Below are 18,675 nucleotides of genomic sequence, written 5' to 3'. Positions count from 1 at the left end.
GTTGTATTGCTGCTGTTCACGCTGCCTGGGTAGGTGTCTGCACAGCAGACTCAGCTGGAGAAGTGCTCTGCTGCCAATCAGGCTGCACATGTCACTTGGTGCTGTTTCTTGTTTGCCACTGACCACGCCTGGCTCTCCTACCTTCATGGCTTTCACTGTTCATGTTTTTTGTCCTATGCTATTGCTGGATATGGCAACATCTGATGATGCCACTGAGATAAGTACTTATAGCTGCGGTGACATTTCCAGATGATTTTTGATACAGTTGTGAACCTTCTTCTGTCCACTGGACTGCTAGCAATTTCTTCAGCATTTTGTAAGTTTGTTTCCTTTCAGGTTTCGTCAGTCAGTGTTTTTTTCAAGGATCAATGCTCCTCTTCCTCATGCCTGCCTTTGCTTCCGTCATAACAGGTTGAAATATTTGCAAGTTCGTATCCCATCCTCATTGCCAGATGTCACATCTCAATGACAGCATGTTGGGCGCAAGAATCATTTCTTTATGCATTACGCAGGTTCCATTTGTGCCACATGATCTCACCTTCTCACACTGCCCTTTCATTCCTGTTCGATGTCCCTTTGCTCCGCTGCACCATCCCTTATTCCCACTTATCCCTCATGCGTTTCCCTTCCCCTGATTATGGTATCCACTGATCAACTAGAGCATTGACCAACAGGCAATGTGTTCTAAATGACTCCATTATAGTCTCTCTGTAGGAAAGTAATCAGTCCCATAGCACCATTAATAAAAATATTAAGTCTTTAGGGTCATTATATCTATAATCCCAGGAGAACTTACCATATTTTTTTCAGCAGTCCTAGCTGCAGCTCTATGATCTTCAGTTCAGAGACATGCTAGTTTTATTTTTGAAGCTACAAAGTCTTTCTTTTAACATTTTTCAGCCCACAAAATGCAGGCATAAAAACTGTGTTACAAGAAAGACTTGTAGATGTTATGTATTAAATTAAAACTTCATTCAACTTTTTTTTTTTGTATAATAATCACTTTTTATAAACATTGTGTCAATTACTGAAATATACATTTGATTAAACATATTGGCGATGTTTGGACCAAGATGATAAATCTGTTTTATATGTATTGATAGGCTCACCCCTTAATAAAGTCAATGTTCTCACTTTTTATATTTTGGTATTGTGACTCTTTCACAAAGTTAGTAAGTCTGCATGTAAAGGCCAGGACCTGTGAGACCAACCACACACTGCACATGTCAGAAAGCTGTGTGTTGTGAGGGACTGGGCGCTTGTAGGCGGTTAGGTGTGGGGCATGGCCAAAGGTCAGGCCTTGCACCCAATCTCACGCTGCGCATGGCTGCAGGCCATGTGGTGTGAGGGATTGGCTACCCATGAGGAGTTGCCATACACAGCCAACGGATATGCACAATGTGAGGTGGCATTATCTATGGTAATAAGATATCACTTTACAATACAAAACTCTGGAAAGTCACCAAAAAAAGGTCACCTTTGTTTTTTGTTTTTGTAGCTCTTCTAAGCTTTTCATGCTTAATGACTTTTGTGTTGTTTTTAAAACATGCTCATAAATTCCAACAAGCATTGGCAGAGAAAATAGGCCTGCCCTTGGCACACTGTGATTTGTTATGTTTTTATTGCAACCATATGCCACAAAATATAACAGAAAACATGCAACTACCTACAGGTGAGTGGGCTAGACTTGCATTACAAGTGTGTAAGTTTACAAAACATTTACTGATGTGGCTTTTATCTACGAGATACAAAAACAGCTTTGGTCCTGAAGAGAAAGAGACAATTTTTAAGCAAATGTGGAAAACGTGCACAAGCTTAGTGCGGTTACTCAAAGTAAAGGAAGCCAATCGATAAAGTGGGCAGACCCATTGCCTCACACTGTATGCTGTGGTCGGCAGAAGCAAGGATAAAATGACAATTTAATAGACCAATAAATGAGGTCCTGTATGTCTGGAGATTAAGATTGATTTTTGTTTAAAAACAATAGTCTGGCAAAAGGTCAGTTCTAAAAAGGATTTGTGTTAACTACATACTGGGCTCACAATGAAATAAGTGTGAGATGAGTTAGAAGAAAATATAAACACAATTAACAGAAGTGTTGTCCCAACATTCAGTATTTGACATCTTATGACTACACTATTTAGTGAGCTGATGGTATGTCACCAGAGCAATCTTTGATGCTATGACAGGACTTTTGCACCACATCTACATTTCTCTATAAAGAGGCAGCTCCAGTATTTCACACCCTGAGCAGCCATGCCATTAAAGAGAGGTATATGGTAGATTGGGTTACTGTGTCCAACCTTAGAGAGAGCTTATGTTACACATTAAAAATGGTAGCATTTAGTGTTTTCAGGGCTCCACCTTTCTGTGACGGGATGGACCATACTCACCTAAATAATTTTTCTGAGGGCAAAGAAGCTCTAAACTATGTTGCTAACCATGGCGTTGCTCCTTTGTATTTAGGATGACTACAGTTTGCAATGTTGTCATACAAGTATCCATTTAATAAATAGATACACAAACCTTAAAATTCATTTAGGGCTTTACAGCACACTCAAGTGGTTGCTGAACATATCATATCTTTTAATTTGCCTTCCAACACCGGCAATTCTTCAAGCCAAAGCATTTCATTGTCATGCAGGGAACTTCACAAGATAAGTTAAAAGTGACCACGGAACAGACTGCACCTAAAGACCGTCAGAATATGGAGCATAGGGGCTCCATCATAAACATGGTGGATACTGTATCCACATTATGAATGCGATTAACTAAAATAAACTTGTTATACAGTGAATAGGGCATCTGCCGTGTTTGTGGAGGAGTACACTATTGCCAACGAGGGTTTTTTCCATATTGAGGTTGACAGTTGTGCCATATATTCAATGTTACTGATGATGAAAACAACCAATAAGGTCATCCGTCAGACTAAATTATGTTATTCTAAATGGGCATATATGTTCTCATCTATTATGGCCTTGGGATTTATTTTTATTTTTCTATCTAGCATCAGAGTCACTGGATAAAACTGTGGACACATCCTCAGCCCTGTCCTCGTAATTATGGATTTACCAGCCACATATCCAAACTCTTTTGCATAATTTTCAGAGTTCAATAAAAAAGTCTAGTTCAAACATATGATAGGGTACAAAAAACATGGCACACAGTGTGGCGCAGTGGTAGACTCAATACAAAATCCAGTTGGTCACATTTCAGTTGGCTATTACTGTATTCATATATTGAACTTGTTAGACTTTTGCTCAGGCACAATAAATGCAGCCATGTGATGGGCTATGTGATGGGATCCGCTTGCTCAATGACAAAATATTTTTATTTATTTACATATAATTAACCCCTTCTGTGCCGCGGACGTAATGGTTACGTCCCGCGGCACAGTGCTCCTGTGCCGAGGACGTAACCATTACGTCCTCGGCACGGAGTCCGGAGGGAGCGCTTGCGCTTCCTCCGTGGGGTTCCCACCCATCCCCCCAAGGCGGGGATGGAAGGGGAAGACCTTCCTCTTCCACCCCCCACGTAATGACGTCAGCGCACGATCGCGCGCTGACCTCATTACCCACTGCCTGTCGCACTGGAAGCTATTTGCTTCCAGTGCAGTCGCAGGAGAAACCCACTCCGGCGGGTGGGGAGGTTTGGGCCAAAGAGGCACCGGGGGAAAGGAAAGGCTTTTCCTTTCCCCCGGTGTCTCTTTGAGCATTCCTGCTGCCCGATCGCAATCAGGAATGCCCACTAGACACCAGGGATTTTTTCATTTTTGATTGAAATGTTTGTGTGTGGGAGCGGCCCCTTGGGCAAGGGTTGCTCCCTTTTGGGGGCATGTTTATTGTGGCCATTTCTGCCCCCTTTGGGGGCAGATCGGCCTATTATTTTTAGGCCGATGGGGCAGAATCCACTAGACGCCAGGGATTTTTTTTTTTAAATGTTTGTATTTGGGAGGGGCCCCTTGGGCAAGGGTCGCTCCCTTTTGGGGGCATGTTTATTGTGGCCATTTCTGCCCCCCTTGGGGGCAGAACGGCATATTATTTTTAGGCCGATCTGCCCCCAAGTGGGGCAGAATCCCCTAGACACCAGGGATTTCTTTGTTTTGTTCTGGAAAATGTTTACATGTTTGGGAGCGGCCCCATGGGCAAGGGTCGTGCCCTTTTGGAGGCATGTTTCTTGTGGCCATGTCTGCCTCCCTTGGGGGCAGATCGGCCTATTATTTTTAGGCTGATCTGCTCCCAAGGGGGGCAGAAGCCACTTAGACACCAGGGATAGTGTGTGTGTGTGTGTGTGTGTGTTAGTTGAGGGGGGGCGGCCCCTTGGGCAAGGGTCGCCCCCCCTTCGGGGGCACGTGTATCAAGGCCATTTCTGCCCCCCTTGGGGACAGATCAGCCTATTATTTTTAGGTTGATCTTCCCCCAAAGGGACAGAAACCACTAGAACGCCAGGGATGTTTTAAAAATATGTTCATTTATGTGAGGGCGTCCCCTTGGGCACCCCCCCCAAGGGGGGCATTGAACTGTTGGCCATTTCTGCCCCCCTTGGGGGCAGATAGGCCTATTTTTTTTAGGCCCATCTGCCCCCAAGGGGGGCAGAAGCCTCGTAGGCACCAGGGATAGTGTGTGTGTGTGTGTGGTTTGTTTTTTGTTTGGGGGTGGGCCCTTGGGGACACACTACTAAAGGTATTTTCTGCCCTCCTTGGGGCAGATAGGCCTATTTTTTAGTAGGCCCATCTGCCCCTATGGCAGAATCCACTTAGGCACCAATTTCTAAATGCTTGATGGTGGGATGTTTGTCAACTGACGAAGTATTTGCATTTGTAATAATTTTTTTCCTCCTTTTTGTTCTAGTTCAAAGCTTTTGCTTTCTTTGCTGTGGCTCCTTGCGGTTTTGGCGGTGGTTGACCTGCGGTTTGCATAGTTGCAGGTTTTAGGTAAGTAAACAATTTACTCCAAAGGAGTATTGTTGCCATGCATGAATGAATGTTTGTAGGTGGTGTACTAAATGCAGGTTTGTGTGAAATTGTCCTTAGATTTGTGCACAATGATATTTGTGTTGTCTTATTTCTAATTTGCTTTTCTTTCTTTCTTTTTAGTGGGATATCATTGGTGATTTCTGTGTCTGTGCAGAATAGTTGCTGGTGATTCAAGCTTTTTCAGGCAAGTGAGCGGTATAGTTTTTGAGTTTATAACTCTTACTAATAAAGCTACACTTTATTACTTATCTTACATAGTGCTGGTTGTTGGTGGTGCATTTGTCCAGTTAATTTTAGTAGGAAAGATCATGGCTAGCCGCAGGATGACCGCTAAGCAGGTGGTTGGTATGCTTTCTGAGTCATTGTCTGATCACGATTATGAGATGGACTCTGCATCTGAGGCAGAGGAGGAAGTGAGGGATTCTGGCAGTGAAGTTTCTGTCGGAGAGGAATCTTCTGATGAGGAAGCCACACTCAGTGCAGATGAAGGGCCTGTTTCAGAGTAGGACACTGATGTGCCATTAGTGCAGCAACCTGGGGCTGAAAGGTTTCCTGTTAGAAGACCTGAACTCTGGGTTGCCCCAAACATGGAGCAGCCAGATCTGCCTGCCTTTACTGGTCTCCCGGGGTGTAGAGTCAATACTGAGAACTTTTTGCCTGTCAATTTCTTTGAGTTATTTGTGGATGATGTGTTTTTGGAAGAAATTGTTGAGCAGACTAATTTGTATGCGGAGCAGTATTTGAGGGACAACGCTGCTAGACTTAGGCCACACTCTAGAGCTGCCCAGTGGATTCCCACAAATTTGGAGGAGATGAAAAGGTTTTTAGGTTTGACTGTTTTGATGGGGTTGATAAGGAAGCCGTCACTGGCTTCTCATTGGTCTACTAGTCCCTTGATGGCAACAGCTATATTTCCTGCATCAATGAGTCGTAAGCGGTATTTGCTTCTTCTTAGGATGCTGCATTTTATTGACAATGCATTAGCCTTGCCACGAGATCACCCTGATTCTGACCGTCTTTTTAAGATTAGGCCTGTCCTTGATCATTTTGTAGATCGGTTTTCAGAGGTCTATGTTCCAGGCAAAGAAATAGCTGTGGACGAGTCTTTGGTCCTCTTCAAGGGTCGTTTGGTTTTTAGGCAGTACATTCCTAGCAAGAGGGCACAATGTGGGATTAAATTGTATATGCTGTCTGAAAGTAGTACAGGATATGTGTCTACACTGGTAGGGATTCCAGTATTGACCCCCCTGGTTGTCCTCCCACTTTTGGAGTTACTGAGAAAATTGTGTGGGAACTTGGTAGACGACTGTTCAACAAAGGTCACCATTTGTATGTAGATAACTTTTACACTAGAGTGCAGTTGTTCAAGGAATTGTTTAGAGTGGACACTGTTGCTTGTGGCACAATTCATTGTAACCGGAAAGGCTATCCAAGGGAGCTTGTCTGTAAAAAAACTTGAGAGGGGACAGTGCAGTGCCTTGCGGAATGATGAGCTGCTAGCTTTGAAGTTTTCAGACAGGAGGGATGTCTACATGCTAAGTACCATCTATGATGAGAGCACTTCCCCCGTGACTGTTTGGGGCCAGCTTGCTGAAGTGCATGAACCTGTGTGCATTTTAGATTATAATAAGCACATGGGAGGTGTAGATAGAGTTGATCAGAGGTTGGAACCTTATACTGCTATTCGTAAGTCGGACGTTTGGTATAAGAAGTTAGCAATTCACCTCTTCCACTTAGCAACTTTTAATGCTTTTATTGTGTTTAAGGATAGGTCTCCAGATTCAAAGATGACATTTGTGAAATTTCAGCAGTCAGTGATAGGGAGCCTTATTGTGGTGGAACAGGCCAGAGTTCCTAGAGAAGCAGTGGTGGAGGATGTGGCTAGATTGAAAGATCGCCACTTTTCTGAGCACATTCCTCCCACACTCAAAAAAGACTTTCCAGCTAAGAAATGTAGAGTGTGTTTTTCGAAGAGGTATTTGGAGGGAGACTCGAATGTATTGCCCAGATTGTCCTTCAAAGCCTGGGCTGTGTGTGGGTGGTTGTTTTAAGAATTACCACACCCAGAAGAATTACTGGGAACAACCATGAGTGTAAACTCATGTCTGTTTTGTATTTTCATGTGTTCAGTTTCATGGTTAGCATTTCTGTCATGTACTTAGTTAGAGCTTTTGTGTTTGTAGTTTTGTAATTATTTCTAATTAGTTAGGGGTTTCTTTGTTTAAAAAAAAAAAAAAAAAAGTGATGCCATTGTGTGTGGAGTGGGGCTTGTCTGAGGGTGTACATAGTGTACATATTGACTTGCTGTTGGCTACTGCAACACACTGCCAGACAAACACCAGTCCACACACTCCCATCAGCTGGTGTGATTGTTGTATCAGGCACGTGGGCGTATGTAAGTGATGGGCCCATGAGTGGCGCTGTCTGTCGATGTGAGTGTTGTAATGTGCTGGGCCCGTGGCTGGCGGTGTGAATGGTCTTGTGCGTGTCATGTATGAAAGGTGTGTGAATGGACTGTAAAGCGGTTGGTGCTTTGCCGTGGCTTTACAGCTCACGAGCTGTGAGTCATTGGTTCAATGTTTTGGCCTTTCAGTTATTAACAGTGCATTTCATTTTTGTGAAATCTCTTGTAAATAAAATTTGATCCACTAAACCATCACTCACCCTCGTGCCAGATCCAACCAGTATGTGTGGTAAAAATGACAAAACCTGCTCTGCTGTAATCAGGCATCGCAGCACACCTGTGACACGCTAGGTGCCTTGGGTGGGACCCCGATGATGAAGCATGCCACCAACTTGGTTGGTGGGTGAGGGGTCTTTTTCACATAACCTAAGTGCGTTTCTTTTCACAATTTTAGTGTTTGGCACATCACAGATGTATGTGGACACATCAAAATGATATATTACAAAACTACCTATGTTTGGGGGGGAGGGGGCACCAATGTTTTTGGTCCTGGGTGCGGCCTTCATCTAGGGAAAGCTACCAAACCCAGACATTTTTTTAAAACTAGACACCCCAAGGAGTCCAGGGAGGTGTGGCTTGCGTGGATCCCCCAACATTTTCTTACCCAGACCCCTCTGCAAACCTCAAAATTTGCTTAAAAAAAGCATATTTTCCTGACTTTCGTTTGTACGATCACCGCTCCAGCACAAAATTCCTACTCCCCAGCGTTCCCCTGTGTCTCCCAAGTAAAATGACACCTCACTTGTGTGAGTCCCCAAAGCAGAGTCAGCCTAAAGATGTATAAAAGAAGAATATGTCCTTATCAACTCGCTGTGCTATCCCCTCTATCGCTACAAGTTTTTTATCTTATTCTGTTGCAGGCACCTGGCCCACCCACACAAGTGAGGTATCATTTTTACCGGGAGACTTGGGGGAACGCTGGGTGGAAGGAAATTTGTGGCTCCTCTCAGATTCCAGAACTTTCTGTCACTGAAATTTGAGGAAAATGTGTTTTTTTAGCCAAATTTTGAGGTTTGCAAAGGATTCTGGGTAACAGAACCTGGTCAGAGCCCCACAAGTCACCCCATCTTGGATTCCCCTAGGTCTCTAGTTTTCAAAAATGCACAGGTTTGGTAGGTTTCCCTAGGTGCCGGCTGAGCAAGAGGCCAAAATCTACAGGTAGGCACTTTGCAAAAAACACCTCTGTTTTCTGTAAAAAAATGGGATGTGTCCACGTTGTGTTTTGGGGCATTTCCTGTCACGGGGGCTAGGCCTACTCACACAAGTGAGGTATAATTTTTATCGGGAGACTTGGGGGAACATAGAATAGCAAAACAAGTGTTATTGCCCCTTGTCTTTCTCTACATTTTTTCCTTCCAAATATAAGAGAGTGCGTAAAAAAGACATCTATTTGAGAAATGCCCTGTAATTCACATGCTAGTATGGGCACCCTGGAATTCAGAGATGTGCAAATAACCACTGCTGCTCAACACCTTATCTTGTGCCCATTTTGGAAATACAAAGGTTTTCTTGATAGCTATTTTTTACTCTTTATATTTCAGCAAATGAATTGCTGTATACCCGGTATAGAATGAAAACCCACTGCAAGGGTGCAGCTCATTTATTGGCTCTGGGTACCTAGAGTTCTTTATGAACCTACAAGTCCTATATATCCCCGCAACCGGAAGAGTCCAGCAGACATACCGGTATGTTGCTTTCAAAAATCTGATATTGCAGGAAAAAGTTAGAGTAAAACGTAGAGAAAAATTGCAGTTTTTTCACCTCAATGTCAAAAATTTTTCTCCAGTTGTTATTTTCTGTAGGAAACCCTTGTAGGATCTACACAAATTACCCCTTGCTGAATTCAGAATTTTGTCTACTTTTCAGAAATGTTTCGGTTTCTGGGATCCAGCATTGGTTTCACGCCCATTTCGGTCACTGACTGGAAGGAGGCTGAAAGCACAAAAAGTCGTGAAAATGGGGTATGCCCCAGTAAAATGCCAAAATTGTGTTGAAAAATTGGGTTTTCTGATTCAAGTCTGCCTGTTCCTGAAAGCTGGGAAGCTGGTGATTTTAGCACCGCAAACCTTTTGTTAATGCCATTTTCAGGGAAAAAAACCACAAGCCTTCTTCTGCAGCCCTTTTTTCCCATTTCTTTGAAAAAAACGAAATTTTCACTGTATTTTGGCCTCCTTCAGGGGAACCCACAAAGTCTGGGTACCTCTAGAATCTCTAGGATGTTGGAAAAAAAGGACGCAAATTTGACATGAGTAGCTTATGTGAACAAAAAGTTATGAGGGCCTAAGCACGAACTGCCCCAAATAGCCGAAAAAGGCTCTGCACAGGAGGGGGAAAAGGCCCGGCAGCGAAGGGGTTAAAATGAGGGTTAACGAATGATCGTTGCGTAAAGGTTTTGCCTAATAGAAATTCGTGCTTCCTCACAAGCACCTTCCTGAAACATAAGTTATGTCAAGAAGCTTCTCATAGTCCTTATAAAGTACCAAGCATTGTGCTTCTCATTTTATTATTGGATTATTTGAAATTCACAGTGCCCCCTATTAAAGACACTTTATATTGACATTATATCTATAAAATCTAACATTCTTTTCAGCCTCGTGCTGCTAGAGGCCCATACGCCGGGCACAGAGGAAAAGCAAAACTCAAAACAATTTTTAAGACATGACTTTGTTACACAGTATAAAAGAGGCACACCTTTCATCGCATGATTGATGTGCATATAAAGGTTTCTTTTCACAACAACGTGAGTTTTGCACAAAAATTTTAATCTCCGAGTCAGAAGGCGATGCTAATAAAATGGTGTTCCCCTGTTTACATCCAAGATAAAATCATTATCTGTTGGTGAATAACCTTTTCATTAGGATCTGGAGAATTTGTGAACTTTTGTTTCTTAAGACTATCAAGTAACCAGACTCTGGATGTAATAATGTGTAGTTCTATTCAATCAATCAATCAATCGGGGATTTGTAAAGCACACTACTTACCTGTGAGGGTCTCAAGGCGCTGAGGAGGGGGGGGGGGGGGAGTAGGTGGGGGGGGGAGTAGGTGGGGGGGGGGGAGAGGTGCTGCTACTGCTCGAACAACCATGTCTTGAGAAGTTTTCTGAAGGTAAGGAGGTCTTTGGTCTGGGGCAGGTGAGGAGAAGAGTGTTCCACATTTTGGCAGCGAGGTGCGAGAATGATCTACTTCCGGTTGTAGTTCTCCAGACGCATGGGACGGTTGCGATGGCGAGGTCGGAGGAGCGGAGATGCCGGGTCGGGGTGTAGAACGAGAGTCGTCTGTTGAGGTATTTTGGTCCGGTGTTGTGCAGTGCTTAGTGAGCGTGGATGAGGAGTTTGAAGGTGATTCTCTTGTTAACTGGGAGCCAGTGCAGGTTTTTTAGGTGGTCTGTGATGTGGCAGTGGCAGGGGGTGTCCAGGATGAGGCATGCGGAGGCGTTCTGGATGCGTTGCAGCCTCTTCTGGAGTTTGGCCATGGTTCCTGCGTAGAGGGCATTGCCGTAGTCCAGCTTGCTGCTTATGATGGCTTGGGTGACTGTTCATCTGGTTTTGGTGGGTATCCATTTGCAGATCTTTCGGAGCATGCAGAGGGTGTTGAAGCAGGTGGAGGAGACAGCGTTGATTTGCTGGGTCATAGATAGTGAGGGGTCCAAGATGAATCCTAGGTTGCGTGCGTGGTCGGTGGGAGTCGGAGTGGTCCCGAAAGTGGCAGGCCACCAGGAGTCAGCCCATGCGGAGCCGGTGGAGCCGAAGAGGAGGACTTCCATCTTGTTGGAATTGAGTTTGAGGCAGCTGCTCTTCATTCAATCGGCGATGGCCTTCATTCCTTCGTGGAGGTAGGTCTTGGCGGAGTCCTTGGTGAGGGAGAGGATCAGCTGGGTGTTGTCGGTGTATGAGATGATGTTGAAGTTGTGGGATCGGGTGATGTTAGCGAGCGGGGCCATGTAGACGTTGAAGAGGGTCAGGCTGAGGGACGAACCCTGAGGTACGCCGCAGATGATTTCGGTAGCCTGCAAGCGGAATGGGGGGTGGACGGGGTTCTACCGGTGAGAAAGGAGGTGACCAAGTCCAGGGCTCTGTCTTGGATTTCAGCATTGCTGAGGCATGAGCGTAGGGTGTGGTGGCAGACTGTGTTGAACGCGGCAGAGAGGTCCAGGAGGATGAGGGCTGCGGTTTTGCCGCTCTCCAGTATGGTTCTGATCTCATAGGTGGCGGCGATGAGGGCGGTTTCGGTGCTCTGGTTGCTGCGGAATCCGGATTGGGCAGGGTCCAGGGTGCGGTTCTCCTCTAGGAAGTGGGTTAGTTGCCTGTTGACAGCCTTCTTGATTACTTTTGCCAGAAAGGGGAGCAGGGAGATAGGCCGGAAGGAGCTGTTGATGATCTTCTGTAGTTGGGGTGCGATGATGGAGCTTGCTTTGTTGAGGATGTGGTGAGGGCAGGATCAGATGGAGAGCCAGAGTGGATGGTGTGTTATGATTTCGATGGTGTTGTTGTCATTGACAGGGGTCCAGGAGAGCAGGGGGTTGTCAGAGGTGAATCTGTGGTGTTGGGCGATGCCGGAGGGTTTGGGTGCTGAAGCTGTCATGGATATCTGCAACCTTGAGGTGGAAGTAGGAGGTTAGGGAGTTGCAGAGGTCTTGGGATGGCGGGATGTCGTTGGCATTGGAGCTGGGGTAGGAGAGTTCCTTCACAACGTTGAAGAGCTACTAGACCCTTGTGGCTGTTCATTTTCAAACTTTCAACTACTTTATTTAGGGGTCAAAAACTGTTCATTGATATAATACCTAGGTTAGGGTTGGCATGTTACAAATGCCAACAGACAGCCAGTAAATGCAGAATTCAGGTACAGGAAAACAATGGAAAACAGAAAACTATTAACACTTAGGGTTTCTTTCTAAAATAAAACCCCCCAAAAAACAAATGTAATGTCTTGAGAACCTGTTAGCTAACTGCTATTATGTTCGTACTGGCTGTTTAGAAAGACAAAAAATGACAAGTAGGGTTGGTTGTAATGTAGCACTTCGGTAGAGGGACCAACAGGTTTATCTCCAGTACTGGCACCGGATACGGAATCAAAATACAATGGATTTAAAAAGAAACTAATATTGTCAAAACCAACAGTCTCAATTTTTTTAAAGCATTGTGGGAACCAATATGTCGTGATTACAACAGAAAACGCAAACAAGACCTACAGGTTTTGCACCAAGACTTGTGTGAAATAAGACTCAAGTCTTGTTGTAGCAGGCTGCATTAGCTTAGGCAGGTGTAAGAGGCCAATGGAGCGAGAAACAAATCAATTTCTTTAGCAGTCTGCAGTATCTTAGGTCAATGGTTCTTAACCTGTGGTCCACGGACCCATGGGAGTCCCCAACACCTTTTCAAGGGGTCGATTACTGTTTAAAAAATGAAATTATATTAGTTGATCAATAAAATATTTACATTAAAAAAAACAAAAAGTAAAATTGAAATTTTAAAACATTCTGTAAATACGAAAGTTTGAAATTGGATGCTAAAAATTAAGTTGATATCCTTAACGATTTATGGGACCAGTACACATACAGTAAACTGAATCTAATATGAACAATAGGTGACCTCAATTGGTGTCCTGGTAGATGCACATAAAAATAGAGCAAGCAAGACAAAGTGATATGTACAGTCTAGCACACCACCTCGTATTTCGGAAATAAAACTACAATTTTAAAAACTCCAACCTTCCCATTAAAATGATAAATTTGATATTTTTGTTTGTAAACTGAATTTAAATAAAACCTTGTTTTTATAAATGCATACATTTATCTATATTCCCGTATATTGTTTAGAGTTTCCAATCACAGAAATCAATCGGCCCGGGGCACTCGATTTCTAGTAGTAATATATTGGAGAAAAAAAATCTCTGAAGCAGAATCCAGTACTTGAAGCTGTTGCCAGAGGTACTTGCAGTCAAGCATGCCTTTGCTGCAATTAGACTCAGTAGGTCATTACTTGATTTGCCTAAAGTCATTAAAAAAAACTTCTCAGAAGCAGATGCAGTGCCTTAGGCTGCTACCAGAGATTCCTGGAGATACAAATATGCCCTTCTTGTAATATAATCAGGCTGAGGTACCTTATGTAATTACTCGATGTCCCACAGGTGTCCACTACTGCCCATTCAAACTGAACATACCAGAGAATTAAGGCAACGTTTTTCAGTTTTCGACAGGCCAGATCACAGAGAGTGAGGGACTTCAACATAAACTTGCATATTCACTTTTACAAGTCTCTTGATTATAGCTTGTTTTTTAGGACCTAAATAAATATGCTGACATTTGATTGTGGTGTTAATAGGCTCTTTATGCATTTATGTGAGTACTGAGAGAACTCATCCGATCATTCATTGCTAATAGCAGACACTTGTGAGTAGAAAAACGAAATCTTCTGCTCTGTTTTATTGTAGAATATGATTTTCATTCAGTCACTTCAAGAAAGGCAAAATGTAGTCCTGGGTCAACAGTGACCAAAGGAAAGCTAACTAAACTAAAACGTAAGAGAACAAAAAATAAATTCAATCTCTATGCAACACTTCACTACAAACAGTAGAAATACACATATTTTACATTTAGATGAAAGTTATGAAAATATATATCAAACATTATATATTTTGTTGTCTTGAAAACTACACAGGACTGGGAACAAGACCTTCGACAAACTTAACTGCTGTTCAGTGGCAAATTATGCACTAATTCGTTGCATTTCACTAATTGGCAAAAAATACAAAAACTAAATAGGAATGGAAAAAGTACGCACGTTATAAACTTATTGTAAAGAACAAACGCATTTTCGAGATTTCCTTCCTCTAGATATACGTAAGCCATACGTTCCATTTCCACACCAGATCTGAAGTAGCGTCGTGGAGTAATGTCTTCATTAATTGTGATATTGCAACCAAGCTTGCTTAAGGCACGGACCCGCTCTTCTGGGCTCAAGGAGACATCTGTATGGTCCGGCATTGCAACCAGTTTCTTCTGCAAACACAAATACAATTTACTGTTCATGTGGCTTCGGAATGCATTATCATATGTAAACATGTTGAATTAAAATATATAACAGCCTTGTTTGGAGCAGCAGTACTAACACGGTAACATAATAATCTTTAGATACTTGAAGTGTGCTGTCCATAAAGTTAAACATGACACACGTTTTAGATAAGAAGTCCTAAATGTGTCCACGAAAAAACATAATACTGCTAGTAGGGGGCTGTGAATTTGACGAAGCCAACCCTTCCTTTCTTTCTGTATGCAATGAAAGGTCACCAGTGAACTCCTCCATTAGAAGGAGCCACTCAGGAACAGAACGTGGGCAAGAACAACTTCCAGAGGGCTAAACGGCCTGTGCACTGATCCACACATGGGCCTAACATTAATGTTGACAATGCTTTCAGTGTGGGTTAATGTCTATGTAGACACCTGAATGGGAGAGTGCCTGCAGAGAGAGAGAGGGGGTGGGTGTGTGAACCCTGACTAGGATTGTTTTTGTTGAAGCGCCTACACTCAATAAGAACAGGTTTGTGGGATCATGCCCTAGAAAGCGTCTGTCCAAGCACAAGAATGCCGGCACGAGAGAGTGCCTGCATTACTTATGTGAAAAAAAAAAAAAAAAAAGGAAAATCAATAACTTGGAGAAATATAGGTTCCTAACAGGCACTAGAGTGGAGCTACCACACCGGTTTGTACTTCCAGTATCTCGAAAACTGACAAAAGAAACATACTACTTCCTGCTTTATCCATCGCATGTTACCATTACAAGACAAATACAAATTATTTTCTTAATGGTCACAAGGTATCTTGAACAATGACTTAAGTGTGCTGCACAAATTTAACTCCTTGCATCCTGGTTTTGGTTAAATATATTTTATGAAACAAACAAACAAATGTCAAGGCATAAAAAATATATGCAGGTGCACAAATGTAATATATTATTTATTACTATAATCGAGTGGCCAAGATTTAATGGAGGCTATTTTAACTCGTGAATCATGGCCCCTCAACAATGGTAAAAAAATTGTATATTACGCTCTGCACATCTTCATTTATATATATTCACTGATGTAATTAATTACTTTATTTAACCTGAGGTAAGTGAAGTGGTATGTGTGGTCATAAGCAGAACATGTCAGGGTAAAAGGTATAATTAGCTAAGTTACCTATAACTGGTTAATTAAAGATTTTTTTTTTTTAAACATTAGTTTTTACTGTATCTGAAACCTAACTATAACATCATTTTAACCTTTTTTTTTTTTTTTGTGAATATCTAAGGTTTTTTCAGTGAATATATCTATTTACCAAAATGTTAGTTTTTTTTTATTAGGGAACTCTTAAATGATTAATAAGATTGGCAAGCTGAGTAAAAGAGATGTAGAAACAGGATATTGTATGCCCCTTTAAAAAATAAAAAATAAAGCCTCAAATGACTAAATTCCCCAAACTCCCCTCATATTTTAGCCCCCTAGTCAAATGCCTGCATTGAACATTGAAATGCTCATTTACTTCAGCCCAGTGGCATAGCGTGGGTTGTCAGCACCCGGGGCAAGGCAAGTAATTTGCGCCCCCTAACCCGTGGATTTAGTCTCTTCCAAGATGTTGCACCCGGTGCGGTCGGCCCCCCCTGCACCCTCTACGCTACGCCACTGCTTCAGCCTGCTCTTTATGAAATGATTTAAATTTAACAGTGCCTATCTTGGCATTAGAGTGTATCACTTTTGTCTTGAATACAAAATATTAGTGCTCTAGTTGCTCATTAGAGCATTGTGGTGCTGCTGCTGTTGATTACTCGTTGATTACTAGGGAGTTAACTGACAGACTGCTATGGTTTTGGAAGTACATGTTTAACTCTGCAGTTGAGAACCTTTTTATGAAATTAATGAAGAATGTATTTGAGAACGTATAGAAAATGTGATCTCACTTTAGCTTTCTTGAGCACCAACCATAATTCTATGTCAAAAAGAACACCCTCATTTTGTTGTTTGGTAAAGGAAAGGCTTTATGTTTTTATAACTATGATTCATCAAGATGGCTCCAGGTGGGTCACAGTTTTGTCACAAATACAGCATTATACTGCTATAGGTGTTCATTAGAACTCTGTGAGAAGTTGCAGTACAACACTGAGAGATCAACGGACAAGTAGATGTTGTAATTACATGAGTTACTCAGATTATCTGACTTTATTCTCACATGACTAAGGAAGATAATGTGAATTTACAAACAATTTGCTCTTCTTTGTGACTGTCAAAATAGGCTTTCAGTACATGCATTTCAATGGGAAAATGCCCCAGAGTCTGGTAATGGCTGCCACAATATATCGTTCATGTTGTGGCCCACAAATTAGAATTGATTAGTCCCCGTTAAAGAGGCCAATCAGCACATATCAGGATATGAACAGCCCAGATACATCTGCTTTTTAACACTAAGCACCTCTTTATATGCACATATCTCAAAAAAATCTGAACACATTTGTACTAAATAACTAAAAGCAGGCTTTCTGAATATAGTTTCTATCTTTATGCCACATTTGGTGTAATTCAGATCAGCCATTTTTCTGTAGCTGTGACAGGCATTGCCTATGAGAATTAACATGGTACATCAATGTTTTGGGGCCCTACTGTTTTCTTGGTCCTTGCTTGATGGATCACACCAAAACGTTCCATGAAGGCACTAAAGTGGATGCACTTTTGTTTTGGTAAGTTTTGTGAAGATTTGTCATAGTCAGCATAAGTTATTATTTAAATAAAGACACTCTCCCTATAGAAACTCTGGTCTAACTATAACTACACAGTGGAAACCACCACAGAATAATATATATATCTATATTACCTACTGGCGGTTGCCAGTAGGTAGTTATAGTTAAGACCTAGTTTAATAGGGAAAGCGTTTTTTGACTTGGCTATGTCTTGGGCGCCATTTGTGACGAATCCTCATGAAATTTTCCAAAAAAGTATTTTGTTGGGTCTTGTTGTGCATGGAAAGTTTTGAGGTGATCCATGATATGGGGGCCAAAAAAAGGGGGGTGGTCAAAAACATTGCGTTTCCCATGTTAATTTCCATAGTGATTTTGAATATGACTAAAGTTCGAACCACTGGATGGAATTACACCACATTTGGCAGAAAGATAGCTCTTGGTCCTGAAAGTGCCTTTTTTGTTATTTGGAGCAAATCCGTTCATTAGTTTTCAAAATATTAAAGAAAATCCAAATTTGTATATCTTGGTGCGCAAATAATCCTCAAATTATCTTGATCTTGTGCAAAGATCTGATTGGCAGCCAATACTTCAATTAGGAAGTGTTGCCAGACATTTTGGGACTTGGACTCACCCGAGTCCAAAACAAAAAGATAAAAAATAAGGAAAAGAGGGCAGGGTAAAAGTACCCTGACCCCATAGCCTTGGTGCTGGAGTACCTCTGGGGAGCGGTCAAGGCAAAAAAACTTTTTATATTTACAATTTGGCTGTGAATTTCTGATAAAATCACGGCACAACGTTTTTTAAAAACTGCTGGCTCATGCGCTTGTTTTCAACAAATCCCCCGGGTGCGTTAGGTCCCGGGACCATGAATATATATATATTTTTTTAAATTAAAAAAAATGCAATGTCCCCCCCGTGACTCTTATTAGCGCCATGGACCACCACCTCCGGGAGTGGGGGAGGGGAGGGGTTTGATATGGGGGTCCCACACGGTCCACCTCTAATGCAGTACTTGACCCTGGGAACCACTACCTTCCTGGGGCCTTAAAAAACACAAAAGGGGGGCAGCGCAGACCCTTCTTCTGGGGTTTACATTTGTCTCAGGGACCACCATCTCCATGGTGCTAATCAAATAATTGTGTGGGGGCCGCCCGGCCCCCCCCAGGCCCTGAGGACTACCACCTCCCCAGGGCCCAATAACATTTTTAAAATGGGAGAGGGGAAGTGCAGCCCCTCTCCCAGGCCATATATGGCCCCGGGGACATCCACCTCCCCGTGGCTGGCCCATGTCAATTAAAGGGGGGGGGGCTGGAGCCATTAATAGCCCTGGGGACCACCACACCCCAGAACTGGCTCCTGCTATCTCCCAAGGTGCCCAATCTCAGAGCAGTTTACTTTTTACACGGCCGGAGCTGACAACTTCCACCAAGCGAGAGCAAACATAACTCTGCTTCCAGCAAACAGGAGCTGTCAATCTGCTCCCGCATGCTGGAAGCAGAGTTTTCTTTTGGGTCGCTGCCGGCAGTCAT

The 18,675-nt window shown here is 42.8% G+C and overlaps 1 protein-coding gene across 1 annotated transcript in view; it reads right to left on the bottom strand.

Annotated features, from left to right (window-relative positions):
- The window catches only part of STAMBPL1 (STAM binding protein like 1), a 182,886-nt gene that overhangs the window by 76,601 nt on the left and 87,610 nt on the right, over positions 1 to 18,675 (bottom strand). The window contains exon 3 of the mRNA XM_069239904.1: positions 14,219 to 14,436. Coding sequence (XP_069096005.1) covers positions 14,219 to 14,436 — 218 coding nt within the window. The remainder of the gene's footprint in view (positions 1 to 14,218; positions 14,437 to 18,675) is intronic.

This window comes from Pleurodeles waltl, chromosome 6, assembly GCF_031143425.1.
Source record: "Pleurodeles waltl isolate 20211129_DDA chromosome 6, aPleWal1.hap1.20221129, whole genome shotgun sequence".
Lineage (NCBI taxonomy): Eukaryota > Metazoa > Chordata > Amphibia > Caudata > Salamandridae > Pleurodeles > Pleurodeles waltl.
The sequence above is the reverse complement of the archived record's forward strand: the minus strand, read 5'-3'. Positions and strand labels throughout refer to the sequence as shown.